Raw genomic sequence first — 13,453 nt, 5'->3', positions numbered from 1 at the left:
TCTGATCTGTTGTGGCAGGAAGAGAATTGGATACATGTAGTATCAATAGATAAGATAATAAAAAGAAAAAACTTAAAATCATTTTCCTTTTTCCTTTCTTTCCTCCTGCATCACATCAGTTTTATCACCAATATTTACAGAAGTGGTAGCATTTCTCTGGATCTAATAAAGTGCGTGTAGATTTCAACTGAGCCTAGTTAACAGGAACCCACTAGAACCTTCCCAAAGGGGAAGTTATATAGGAGTGCAGTAAGAGCTAATTGTCCATGAATCCAGGTAATGCCTGTTTACCGGAGAGCTTTCACATTGCTATAGAAAAGGGAAATAAAAGTGAGGTGAGGAGGAGTCTTATTTGTTACATCTAGTCCAGAGCCAAGCATAACCCATATGTTTAGAAAGCTCTACAGTGATTCTGATGAGCCCTAAGGTCGAAAACCACTGATCTCCTAAGAGAAACACGCATTTCTAAATGATGAAAGGGGTGGTTCAGTTGTAATACAAAGCTGAGGCTGGTCAGCCAGCTAATGACATTTAGGTCATGATGAAAACCTAGCTCAACAAGGCATCCCTCTGTCAAATGTGATGTGGTTACAATAAATGTTTTCCAATTGTGCATTTTAATTAAGTTGGATGTAGATGAGCAAGCAAATTGATGTTTGCAGTCAAAAACAAATAAAAGACTGACACTTAGGCAAATCACTCTCAGACATAAAGTTTGGTGGAAAAAAAAAAAAAGACCGAAGCAAGCAACTATATAACATCACCTAGGCATAGCTCTTCTAGCTGCTTGAAACAAAATTATTTGTCTACATTGCCATTATCTCTGGACTGTTGTAGTATTTATTGAATGCTGAAGGAGGGCATCATGTGTAAGTCATCATTTCCTGGTAAGAATGAGTTGCACTCTTTCCTTGTATCTGACCGATTTACTGAAAATCACAGGCAACAATGAATTACATAACCATAATGGAATTCACATATTAGTCAGAACATATTATTATAAATTAGCCACACTTTGAAAATTTAAACACCTTTAAGTCCAAGACACTACTTAACGTGAAAACATTACTTAAAAATTTAAGTTACATTCCCTGTTTTAACAGCTGAGTTTAAATACTTTTTGTAAATATTGCCTTTTTATATTTCCCTTTCTTAATTGCACTCCCCTCTCAGATATTTTATTACTGGTTTAAATTCTGAACTGTTTTCCACTGACAAACAAAATAAAGGCTTGTTTAATTCAGTTAGGTCAGGCTTCTAAGTTTTTACAGTTGTAAATTTGATTTTCATATTTCTAAACTATTTCCTACATATTTCACCCTGTGGTTACAAAATTATGTTCTCATAATTTCTGTGTTCCATTCAGCATTTGTAAAGAGGTGGGTATCTATTTAAAGAAATGTGTGAAAGTATCATTGAATATATAGCTTCCTTTTTTTCAATTGATTTTCCTTTAATTCAACACAATTGTATATCACAAAACCTATGTACATATACAAAAACCTACAAGTGAAATAAATCTGTAAATGAAATTGTTTGGATACATTTAGAGTTCGAAAGTGACCCATATTCACCTAATGTTCAGAGGGGAAAACTTGTTCCAACTTTCCACCCAAGATCAGCCTCCTGTTCATGTTGCTGCAATGAAGACAAATGACTGAGGTATATAAAGTATGATCCTGCTCACAGGCCATTAAGTGTGGTTAGATTCCTGGTCAAAATTACTATAAGCTTGAACATCTTTTCAGATCTCCACTGATTTCTGTATTGTTCCTTCCATATAGGCAGGTGGGCTTCTATTTGCAAGTACAGTCTTGGCATTCATCAATGTAAAACAGTAGGAAAAAGATATAAAAGGTCACAATAACGACATAAGGAAATTCAACTGAGAGAAATTACTACTTGGAGATTCTAAAGAAAGCAGAACACTGTTTGAAGACCTAACTTTCTAATAATTCTCAATGCCCTGGCCAAATTCCATTGCCTTTTAATTCAATTCTTCAGAGAGAGACAATTCACTTTAGTATGTTCCCAAAGAGAAAAATTACAGGATGGTTTTGTATATTTTTATTATTCTCATGGAAAGTAAGAAACAGATGTACCGGGAAAACCCTTTGCTCACCTACTCCTATTCGTAAGTGAAGCTTTCTTAAAATAAGTGCTAGTCATAGTTGTATTTGTGAATGTTTACACAATTATCTCTGTGTTGTGTGGAATATGAGTGTATGCAACTGACTGTTTATGGCTAACTCCTGTGATTCTGAATAAAAAAAATATCTTTCTCAGGCTCTCCCCTCTGCATTTCCACTGCCTCTGCCTTGGTTCTAATTTATACAACCTTTTCAAATATAGACTGTCAGATTAAGAAAACAATGCCCACACATTGTAAAAATGAAAATCATACAGAAATATTTAAAAATATCTCTTCATGCTTAACCAACTATGCTTTACCACCCAAGCTGGCTTCATGGGCATGTGACCTGGATGGTCTTCCAGGGCCACATGCTTTGAAGGGTCTTATGCTTGGTTCATTGCTCTTCTATTGTCTTTTTTCCCCCAAACTTCAACTTTTATTGCAGATATGGGGGTATGTGTGCAGGTTTGCTGCGTGAGTATATGGCGTGATGCTGAGGTTTGGGATACGGATCCTTGTCATGCAGATAGTGAGCACAGTACCCAGTAGGTAATTTTTCCACCTATGGCCCCTCCCCTTCGTCCCCAGTAGTCTGTAGCACCTATTGTTCCCATGTTTATGTCCATGTGTGCTTAATGTTTAGCTCTCACTTACAAGTGAGAAAATGTAGTATTTTATTTTCTGTTCCTGTGTTAATTTGCTTAGAATTATGGCCTCCAGCTGCATTCGTGTTTCTGCAAAGGATGTGATTTTGTTCTTTTTACGGCTGTAGTATTCCATGGTATGTATATATGTACCACATTTCTTTATCCAGTTCACCACTGAAGGGCACCTAGGTTGATTCCATGTCTTTGCTAATGTGGTGATGAACATACGAGTTCATGCGTCTTTTTGGCAGAACAATTTATTTCCTTTGGGAAGGAAAGAAATAAATAAATATACCCAGTAATGGGACTGCTGGGTCAAATGATAGCTCAGTTTTAAGTTCTTTGAGAATTCTCCAAACTGCTTTCCACAGTAGCTGAACTAATTTATGTTCCCACCAATAGTGTGTAAGTGTTTTTTTTGCTCTGCAGCCTCTTCAGCATCTGTTGTTTTTTGACTTTTCAGTAATAGCCATTCTCATTGGTATGAAATGGTATCTTATTGCTGTTTTCTTAAAGGATTTTTATAGCTTGAGGTCCTACATTTAAATCTTTAATATATCTTGAAATAATTTTTGTATATGGTGAAAAATAAGGGTCCGGTTTCATTGTTCTGCATATGTCTAGCCAGTTATCCCAGCACCGTTTATTGAATAAAGAGCCTTTCACCATTGCTTGCTTTTACTGGCCTTGTTGGAGATTAGATGGTTGTAGATGTGCAGCTTTATCTCTGAGTTTTCTATTCTGTTCCATTTGTCTATGTGTCTGGTTTTCAGTCAGTACCATGTTGTTTTGGTTACTGCAGCGTTATAGTATAGCTTGAAGTTGGGTAGTTATGTCTTTGGCATAAGCTTTGTTTTTTTGCTTAGGATTGCTTTAACTATTAGGGCTCTTTTTTGGTCCCATATGAATGTTAGAATAGTTTTTCCCAATTCTATGAGAAGTGACATTGGCGGATTGATAGGAGGAGCATTGAATCTGTAATTTCTTTGGGCAGTATGGCGATTTTAACAATATTAATTATTCCAATCCATGAACATGTAAGGTTTTTCCATTTATTTATGTCATCTCTGATTTTTTCAGCAGTATTTTGAAGTCATCCTCATAGAGATCTTTCACCACCTTGCTTATCTCTATTCCCAGGTATTTCATTTTCATTGTGGCTATTGTAAATGGGATTGCGTTCTTGATTTGACTCAGCCTGGACATTATTGGTGTATAAAAATGCTACTGAGGTTTGTACATTGATCTTGTATCCTAAAACTTCACTAAAATTGTTTATTAGTTCTAAGAGCCTTTTGGCAGTCTCTAGGGTTTTCTAGGTGTAGAATCATACCGTTAACAAAAAGCGATAGTTTGACTTTTTTTCCTATTTTGATGCCATTTATTTCTTTCTCTTGCCTGATTGCTCTGGCTAGGACTTCCAGTACTATGTTGAATAGGAGTGGTAAGAGTAGGTATACTTGTTTTGTTCCAGTCCTCAAGGGGAATACTGCCAATTTTTGCCCATTCCATATGATGTTAGCTGTGGGTTTGTCATAGATGGCTCTTATTATTTTGAAGTCTCTTCTTTCAATTGATGCCTAGTCTGTTGAGAGTTTTTTTATCATGAAGGAATGTTGAATTTTTATAAGAAGCTTTTTCTATATGTATTGAGATGATTATGTGACTTTTTGCTTTCATTCTGTTTATGTGGTGAATCACATTTACTGATTTGCATACATTGAACCAGCCTTGCATCCCAGGAATAATGCCTACTTGGTTGTAGTATATTAACTTTTTGATGTGCTGCTGAATTAGGTTTGCTAGTATTTGGTTGAGAATCTTTGCATCTATGTTCATCAGGCAAACTGGCCTGAAGTTTTCTATTGTCATGTGTCTCTGCCAGATTTTGGTATCAGGCTGATGCTAACTTCAGGTAATGAGTTAAGGAGGAATCCCTCCTCTTTGATTTTTTGGGATAGTTTCCGTAGCATTATTACCAATTCTTTTTTGTACATCTGGTAGAATTTGACTGTGAATCCATCTGGTTCATGTCTTGTTTTGGTTGGTAGGTTTTTTTTTTTATTACTGATTCAATTTCAGAGCTCAATATTGGTCTATTCAAAATTTTGATCTCTTCCTTTTCAATTTTTGGAGTTTGTGTGTTTTCAGGAATTTATCCATTTCCTCTAGATTTTCTAATTTCTGTGCATAGAGTTATTCATAGTATTATTCTCTGAGGATCTTTTGTATTTCTGTGGAATCAGTTCTAATATCATCTTTGTCATTTATGATTGTACTTATTTGGATCTCTCTTTTTTTGTTGTTAATGTAGTTAGCAGTCTATCAATCTCACTTATCTCTTTGAAGAACCCACTTCTGTTTTCATTGATATTTTGTAAGGATTTTTACATCTCTATTTTGTTCAGTTCTTCTCTAGCATTAGTTATTTATTTTTTCTGCTAGGTTTTGGGTTAGTTTGCTCTCTGTTTTCTAACTCCTTTAGGTGCAAAGTTATAGTTTTAATTTGAGATCTCTCTTTTTGATGAAGATGGTTAGTGCTATAAACATTCCTTTTTACACAACTTTAGTTGTGTTCCAGATATTTTGGTAATTCAGTTCCTATTTTCATTAATTTCAAACAAATTTTAAATTTATGCCTTAATTTCATTCTTCTTCCAAAAGTTATTTGGGAGCAAGTTGTTTAATATCCATGTATTTGGGTAGGTTTAAGATATCTTTTTGATACTGATTTCTGTTTTTATTGTACTGTGGTGTGAGAATGTGCTTTGCATGATTTAATTTTTTTTGGAATCTATTGAGATGGGCTGGCTTTAGCTCAGTGGTTACTTTGGCGATTCCTTGTTGGAATCTATTGAGATTTGCTTTATGTTCAAGCGTGTGGTCAATCTTAGGATATGTTCCATGTATAGATGAGAAGAATATATATTCTGTGGTTGTTGGGTGGAGTGTTCTGTAGATGCTTATTGGGTCCAATTAGTCAAGTGTTGATTTTAAGTCCAGAGTTTCTTTGTTAGTTTCCTGTCTTGCAGGTCTGTCTGATGCTGTCAGTGGGGTGTTAAAGTCTCCCACTATTATTGTGTCTAAATCTGTTCATAGGCCAACAAGAATGTGTTTTATGAATCTGGGTGCTCCAATATTTGGTGTGTAAATATTTAGGATAGTTAAATCTCCTTGTTGGATTTACTCTTTATTATTACATAATGCCTTTCTTTGTCCTGCTTAATTTTTATTGGTTTAAAGTCTATTGTATCTGATATAAAATAGCAACTCCTGCTCTTTTTTGTTTGTATGGTGTACCTTTCTTCATCCCTTTACTTTGAGCCTGTGTGTATTCTTACATCAAGATGGGTCTCTTGAAGACAGAAAATGGTTGGGTCTTATCTTTGTACCCAAGTGCTACTTGGTGCTACTCTGTGCATTTTAAATATGTCATTTAGCCCATTTACATTTAGGGTTAGTATTGATATGTGAGATTTTGATCCTGTCATCATTTTATTAGCTGGTTGTTATATAGACTATATTGTGTAGTTGCTTTATAATGCCAGTGAGCTATGTTCTTAACTGTGTTTTTGTGGTAGCAGGTGCTGATCTTTTAATTCCATGTTCAGTACTCCCTTAAGGACCTCTTGTAATGCTCGTGGTCTATTTGAAACAAATTCCCTCAGTGTATGCTTATCTGAGAATGATTTTATTTCTCCTTCCCTTATAAAGTTTATTTTAGTGGGATATAAAATTCTTGGTTGGAATTTCTTTTCTTTAAGGATGCTGAAAATTGGCCCCGAATCTGCCCTGGCTTGTAAGGTTTCTGCTGAAAGGTCTGCTGCCAACCTAATGGGGTTCCCTCTGTTTGGGACTTGACTCTTCACTCTAGCTGCCTTTAAATTTTTTTCTTTTGTATTGACCTTAGTGAATCTGATGAGAATGTTCTTTGAGGATGGTCGTCTCATAGAATATCTAGCTGGAGTTCTCCATATTTTTTGAATACATATGTTAACCTCTTTCATGAGATTAGGGAAATTTTCATGAACTGTATCATCAAATGTATTTTCCAAGTTGTTTATTATCTCTCCCCTCTCAGGAAGGCCAATGAGTTGCAGATTTGTTCTCTTTATATAATCTCACATTTCTTGGAGTTTTTGTTTAATTTTTTAAAATACTTTTTTCTTTATTTTTGTTTGAGTTGATTCAAAGAACCAGTCTTTGAGTTCGGAAAGTCTTTCCTCAGCCTGGTCTATTCTGTTATTAATACTTCTGATTGTATTATGAAATTCTTACAGTGAATTTTTTCAAGTCTAGAAGCTAAATTTGAATCTTTCTGAAAATGGCTATTTCATCTTTGAACTCTTGGATTATTTTACTGGATTTCTTGAATTGAGTTTCAACTTTCTATTGAATCTTGATGAGTTTCTTTGACATCCATATTCTGAATTCTATGTCTATCATTTCAGTCATTTTATACTGATTAAGAAACATTGCTGGGGAGCTAGTGCACTCATTTTGAGGTAAGAGGACACTGGTTTTTAAATTGCCAGAATTTTTGGGCTGATTCTTTCCTATTTGGGAGGGTTAGTGTTCCTTTAAATATGGTGTGAGTTGAGTATAGTCACTTGGTTTTATTTCTGGACGTTTTGAAAGGGCAAAGGCTCTGTACAGCATCTTTATTTGTGGCTTAATGCTTTTTTTTTTTTTTTTTTTTTTTGGTTTCACAGGGTGCTATATTAGCAAACTCTTTTTGGTGTGGCAGTTTGGGCTATGATCCAGTAGATGGCATGTAAGAGTAATGTGTGTTAGGCCCTTACTCAGCCACAGGGCTCCCCTGTATTTACTCAAGTTTCCAGCCATGCTTTGCAGGACAGTGCGGAGAGAGGTGACTTCCTCTCATTAGTTCTACTCCTACACCTTTGGGAGCCCCCTTTAATCACTGGTACTGTGTCTGCATTTCTTTTGTTACGTGATCCAAGCTGTGGGGCTCCCTGAACAGAGGCTCCAGCAAGGAGATAGGCCACATTCCTTCCAGGCTGGTCCTGTGGAGGGAGGCATGCCTTGCTCCTGTTCCAGCCCATGAAACCACACATCTCATCCCTCTTAGTGCTCTGAGAGTGTGGGTTTGTTTTCCACTTGAGTGCTGGCCACAGATCTTGGCTCAGCACTCTTGAGCTGCACACTGCAGCCTGGGACACCAGGATCAGCTAGTGGCTCTATCCTTTGAACCCTTGGAGTTAGGTTCCACGTGCGCTAGGGGATCTAAAGTGCTCCCAGTCCATCAGGAACATAATCAGGTGGAGCAAAGCATCCAGCTGTGCAGTGGAGGCTGCTGTGCACATGTTCCTGCAGAGAAGCCAGGCAGGGTGTGGAGGAGGGCCTGCAGAACAGATGTGCCCCAGTCCCATGGGGAAGTTGACTCCATTTTCTTCTGGCCAAGCAGTAGGCTGGGGCTAAAATTTCTTGGATGGAGATAGGGAACCTTGCGGGGATGGGTGCCTATAGCCAGGTTCCGCCAGAGATGTGTTGTGCACTAAGGCTCCTGTTTCTGCACTGGTTCAGGTACCATTTATATCTACTCTCTGGACAGACTCCCCTGTCAGCTCAAATGTCCATAGGGTATGTTGGGTCCCCTGTAGCCAGGAATCCGGAGGTCCACAGCAAGTGTGGGTAGTCCCACAGTTCCATCACTCACCCATTCCCCGGGACCCATTCAGGCCTGGGAACTAGCCGCAGTGATTGGGTACCCTGGACAGGGTTACCAGCCTCCTCCCTCCTCAGCCTTAGCATCTGTGTTGCCATCTGCTCTTTGCATTTTCTCTCCAAAGATATGTCCAAATGTTGGTTTACTTGAAACTTTGATCTCTCTCAGGCATTTCTTGGCTATGTCACTGGCCCTCGTGTTGACCTTTTGTTCTACTGGTGTCTTGAAACTCTTAATAAATTTTGAACACAGGATCCTGTATTTTTATTTTGCATCCTACCCCTCTCCTATTCCTCTCCACCTATGAAATTACTCTTAAGTGTTTGTTACTTCAATAAATTCTCTATGTATGTAAACATGTTTGTAGGTATGCACTGGTTTTTACATCAATGGGATTATTCTGGATATCGTCTGTAATTGCTTTGCCTCCTCAATTATGCATGTTGGAATTTTCCCATTACACAGCCTCTGCCTTCCTAGCATCTATTTCTTATTATCCGTAGAGAGCCTCCATACTGCTGTGGCATGGCCTTTCTAGTGCTGATTATGCCACTTCTCTGTTAAATATGGATAATGCTTCCCTTTTGCATACAGAATAAATTAGTGTCTTGATAAATACATCAGGCTATTTAGACCTATTGGCAGAGTGCTGGCAAATTTGAGTTTCTGAGCATGCAAGTTCTGAAGAACACCTACAAACTAGGAGAGTCACAAAGATAAGCCCCTTTGCTGTGCAGTGAGCTAACTGGTCTTCTGAAGTCTCATCTAAGCATGGACTTCTATTTTCAAACTTTGCAATACCCTCTCTCGTTAACAGGTATGAAAAATGATCTTTTTTTTTTAAACCACTACTTTGTAGAGTTACTAATAATCAGCCTAGAAATTAGTAAAGGTAATGTTGTGGGCTGAAAGTTTATGTTTCCTTCAAATTCATATGTTGAAATACTAATCTCCAATGTGATACTATTAGGAGGCAGGGGTCTTTGGGAGGTCATCATGTTTAGATAAGGTCATAATGATAGAGGCTTCATGATGGGATTTGTTTCCTTCTAAGAAGATTCAGAGACTAAAACTCTTTATCTCTCTTTGTTGTGTGATGACAAAGCAAGAAGGCAGTCAACAGAAGCCAGGAAGAGGGCTATCCCTAGAACCTGACCATGCTGGCACCCTGATCTAGGACTCCATAGCCTCCAGAACTGTAAGAAATAAGTGTCTGTTGTTTAAGTCACCCAGTCTATTGACTGTATGTTATTATAGCAGCTCGAGCTAAGACAAACAGGGAAGAGGGCCTTTAAATTTTTACAAAGTTGATTAATCTAACACAGAGGGTTATTTTACGGATGAAGAAAATGAGCCCGAGAAACAAGACGTGTCATGTCCAAAACCGCAGGATTTAGTGATGAACTTAAATGAACATCTATTGCTTTTCAGGTTAATAGACTGTGACAGTTTCTTGGAATTTTTCTGAACACTCTAAATTCTGAGGTCAGAATGGTATTCTGAGCTTAGAGAAGTCTGGCTGTATGGCAACAGCGATTGTCATCGCTCCCAGTGCAACATTTATAGGATATGGAGGCTGGATTATCCAAGTTGATGGTTTAAAATGCCTGTGGAGGGCTGGGCACGGTGGCTCACACCTGTAATCCCAGCGCTTTGGGAGGCCGAGGTGGGTGAATCACTTGAGGTCAGGAGTTTGAAACCAGCCTGGCCAACATAGTGAAACCCCATCTCTACTAAAAATACAAAAAATTAGCCAGGCGTGGTGGCGGGCGCCTGTAATCCCAGCTACTCAGGAAGCTGAGGCAGGAGACTCGCTTGAACCTGGGAGGTGCAGGTTGCATTGAGCCGAGATCACGCCATTGCACTCCAGTTTGGGTGACAGTGTGAGACTCCATCTTAAAAAAATAAATGAATAATGCTCGTGGAGTAGCCATTCCCATACATGTATGATTATCAGTGAATTACTCAATCTCTCTGAGCTTTAATTATCTTAATCAGAAAAAAAAGATATGATAATGTCTACCTTAGCTGTGATTAGGAATAAATACATTTTTAATTTATTCATTTACTCAACAAATATTAAGTTACTATTCTGTGTCAAAAATTATGTTCAACAATGAGATCATGGCAGTGGACCCTGCTCTCATGAAGCTTACAGTCTGGAGGTATTTAAAGTGTAAGAAATCAGTTTCTTGCACAAAACCAATGCTCAATTAATAACACCGCAAAATGTTTCTAAATGATTTTCTTGCCTTCTTTTTTTTAAAAGAGGAACTAACACTACCGATTGATGTTTAGAGATATTCTCAATCATGAAAATTGGAACATCTATATTGAAATCACCATGAAGAAGATGTCCATCTTCCCGTCCTGCCTTTCACCTCCTGTTATTCTTCTTTTAACTATTTGCTAGTAAATTGGCATACCTTCTGCCCAGTGCTTTTTTTTCTATGTGTTTTAATAGAGCTTTGTGAAAATCAGCTTTTGAAATCAGTCTTGCTCATGTGTGAGAGCTTACAAACTGTATAAGGAAATGTCCATCTAATAAAAAGCACTTTGAAAATCCGGTTAAGGATTACTTACTTGATGTTAACCAAGCATCTCAGTCTATGTGCCCATTTTGCATATCCGAGAGTTCTGCCAGACTCTACCTAGTCAGAGCATGCCTAGCAAGAAGACACTGCATGTCCCAGAAATCAGCTTAGAAGCCTCACTAAAGGAAAAATCAGCCTAGTGAGGTCCATGTGAGACCTGCCCAGGAATGTGAAAGAAGATCAGTAAGGTTAGTGCGTAAAAACAATGCCATGCACTTGGAAAGCTCTAGAAGTGAGTCTTGCATGCAGGACCTTTTGATTTCCTGTGCTGAGCTGCAGATGTCTGTTTTCACAGCAGTGCCTGCCAGAGCTGCAGTTGACAAGGCCAGCTGCTCTCAACTGCCAACTGTCAGTTGACGTGGCAAGCTCCTACCAATTTGTGCTGAGAAAACAGCATGGAATCGGGTCAGCATAGGACAAGACTTTAATATCCTCCATCTGTCAAATAGAGTTACTTGGAGAAAACTGAACATTTGGAGCAGGAGTTGTTCAGGCTATTCTATGATAACATCTATACATGATTCAAAAAGCCAAATTGCATTCAGTTAGTTTTCCTCTGCTGTGAGACAGCAGGAATTGGTCTAGTAGATACAACCGTAAGACTTTTAGTACTTCAGGTGGCATACATTAAAGGCTTCCCCCACTAGATCCAGAACCTACCTTCCTTCCTCCCAGGCACTGCTGGAGTTGAGGCTTAGTTAGGACACCATATTGGCAGTTGTGGGGCTGCCAGGTTATTTCTCTCCAGTCACACGTCCTGTTGTCTGAACAACTAAGGCAAGGCACGATCCACTGGCCTGGAATATATGGCAAAACTTTCTTTGGTTCTGTTTCTGCTGATGAAATTATAATTTGTAAGTAACTTTAAAATTCAGCTATGGCACACCATTTCAGAAATTATAGTAAGACCATCCTTATCCTTTAAATCTAGTGGAATAATGAAGGCATGGCTTCCTGCCAACCAAATAGAATAGCAACATTAAGTAATGTTCTGAAATAACACATTTCATGCTGAAATCAAGTATGAGCTCTGTTCCATGAAACCTTATACTTATTAAAAATCTAAGTATTACTCAATCATTGCCTATTTTTAAACAGTACATTGAGCACTTAAGTAGGACCAAAGCATTAATAGATTGGGAGCGTCCCAAATTGGCAATTAGCCTCAAATATTTATTAGCCTAACACATGCATAGGTTCTCCATCCAATAGTATAACAGATCTATTCCCTGCTCTCAAGAGATTTAAGATACAAGAGAACTACTTCAGTATGATAATTTATTATTTTGAAGATTAGTTATTTTTCTTTGATTTGATTGATGGCCTTTTTGGTGTGAATCTCTTCACCTCTTTCTAGCTGTTGCCTGAATTTCTTCATCTGTTAGATGAGGTGTGTACTGTTCTCACATGATTGGTGTAAGGATGTAATGGAGTAATGTATTTAAAACACATTTGCAATATTGTATTTATCTTTTGTTACTAACAGAGTTCAGGTAGAAAGTAGGTCCCAAGCTTTAGCAAATGTTTATAAAATAAATGAATATTCTCTATGCGTTTAAGATCTTTCCTGTTTTATTGATAGAATAACATTCATGCAAAACACTTCAGCTTTTAGTGTGAGTGGATACATTAATGATGTGGTAGAAAAATATAATTTTCTTTTCCTTGTTCATCTTTTCAGGAATTAAGTGTGAACATAGGACATCATATAAACAAATATGGAGTGGTTATTTCTCTCCTTGTCGGAGAACATATACAATGATGCCTTTGATAATCACTCTCCTTACACTAAATATCTTGCTTATGTTACTAGTATATATTTACCCTTCAAAAATGAGGAGCTAATATATCACTCAGACAGTTCTCGAGTTAGAAAGAAAAAAATTTAAAAACTTTGTCCATTCTGGCTTTGATTAGTGGTACTGCTAATAATGGTATCTGGTGTTATATGAAGTTTAGTGGAAAGGATTTCTGTTTTTAGGAGATGAATATAGTGCATTTTGTATTCATGACTTCAGGGATGTTAGAATTGTGAACGTGTTTGTGTGTGTGGAAATAGGTATAAATAATAAAATATGAAAGAGGATATAGTTTATGGCTCTTACTGATTGACCACAGAAAGAGAAAGAACTGTAGGTGTATTAAGAGAGAGAAACTGGAAGAGATAAAAGAAAATCAGAGGGAAAGGAGATGAGAAAATTATGAATTCCAGGAAAGGAAAGAAAATATACAATAACTTTGCAGGGTACAATGTCAACTGGAAGAGAAATACAAAACCTTCAAAAGGAATGCAGACTCATTTGTTCTTCTTACCACAATTTTTTTCTTTTCTTTGATTTTTACATGTAATGAGAATTCCAGAAAACTGCTTTATTAAATGTCTATCTAC

The 13,453-nt window shown here is 37.4% G+C and overlaps 1 protein-coding gene across 7 annotated transcripts in view; it reads right to left on the bottom strand.

Annotated features, from left to right (window-relative positions):
- LOC113219499 (cadherin-like and PC-esterase domain-containing protein 1) overlaps window positions 1-13,453 on the bottom strand; it is a 308,433-nt gene that overhangs the window by 41,747 nt on the left and 253,233 nt on the right. For 5 of the 7 annotated variants that reach the window (XM_026454317.1, XM_026454321.1, XM_026454323.1 and 2 more), the window contains exon 18: window positions 11,725-11,897. In XM_026454317.1, the coding sequence (XP_026310102.1) occupies window positions 11,725-11,897 (173 nt within the window). The remainder of the gene's footprint in view (window positions 1-11,724; window positions 11,898-13,453) is intronic. The other 2 variants (XM_026454319.1, XM_026454320.1) reach the window with 1 other exon arrangement.

This window comes from Piliocolobus tephrosceles, unplaced genomic scaffold (genome assembly GCF_002776525.5).
Source record: "Piliocolobus tephrosceles isolate RC106 unplaced genomic scaffold, ASM277652v3 unscaffolded_40, whole genome shotgun sequence".
Taxonomy (NCBI): Eukaryota; Metazoa; Chordata; class Mammalia; order Primates; family Cercopithecidae; genus Piliocolobus; species Piliocolobus tephrosceles.
The sequence above is the reverse complement of the archived record's forward strand: the minus strand, read 5'-3'. Positions and strand labels throughout refer to the sequence as shown.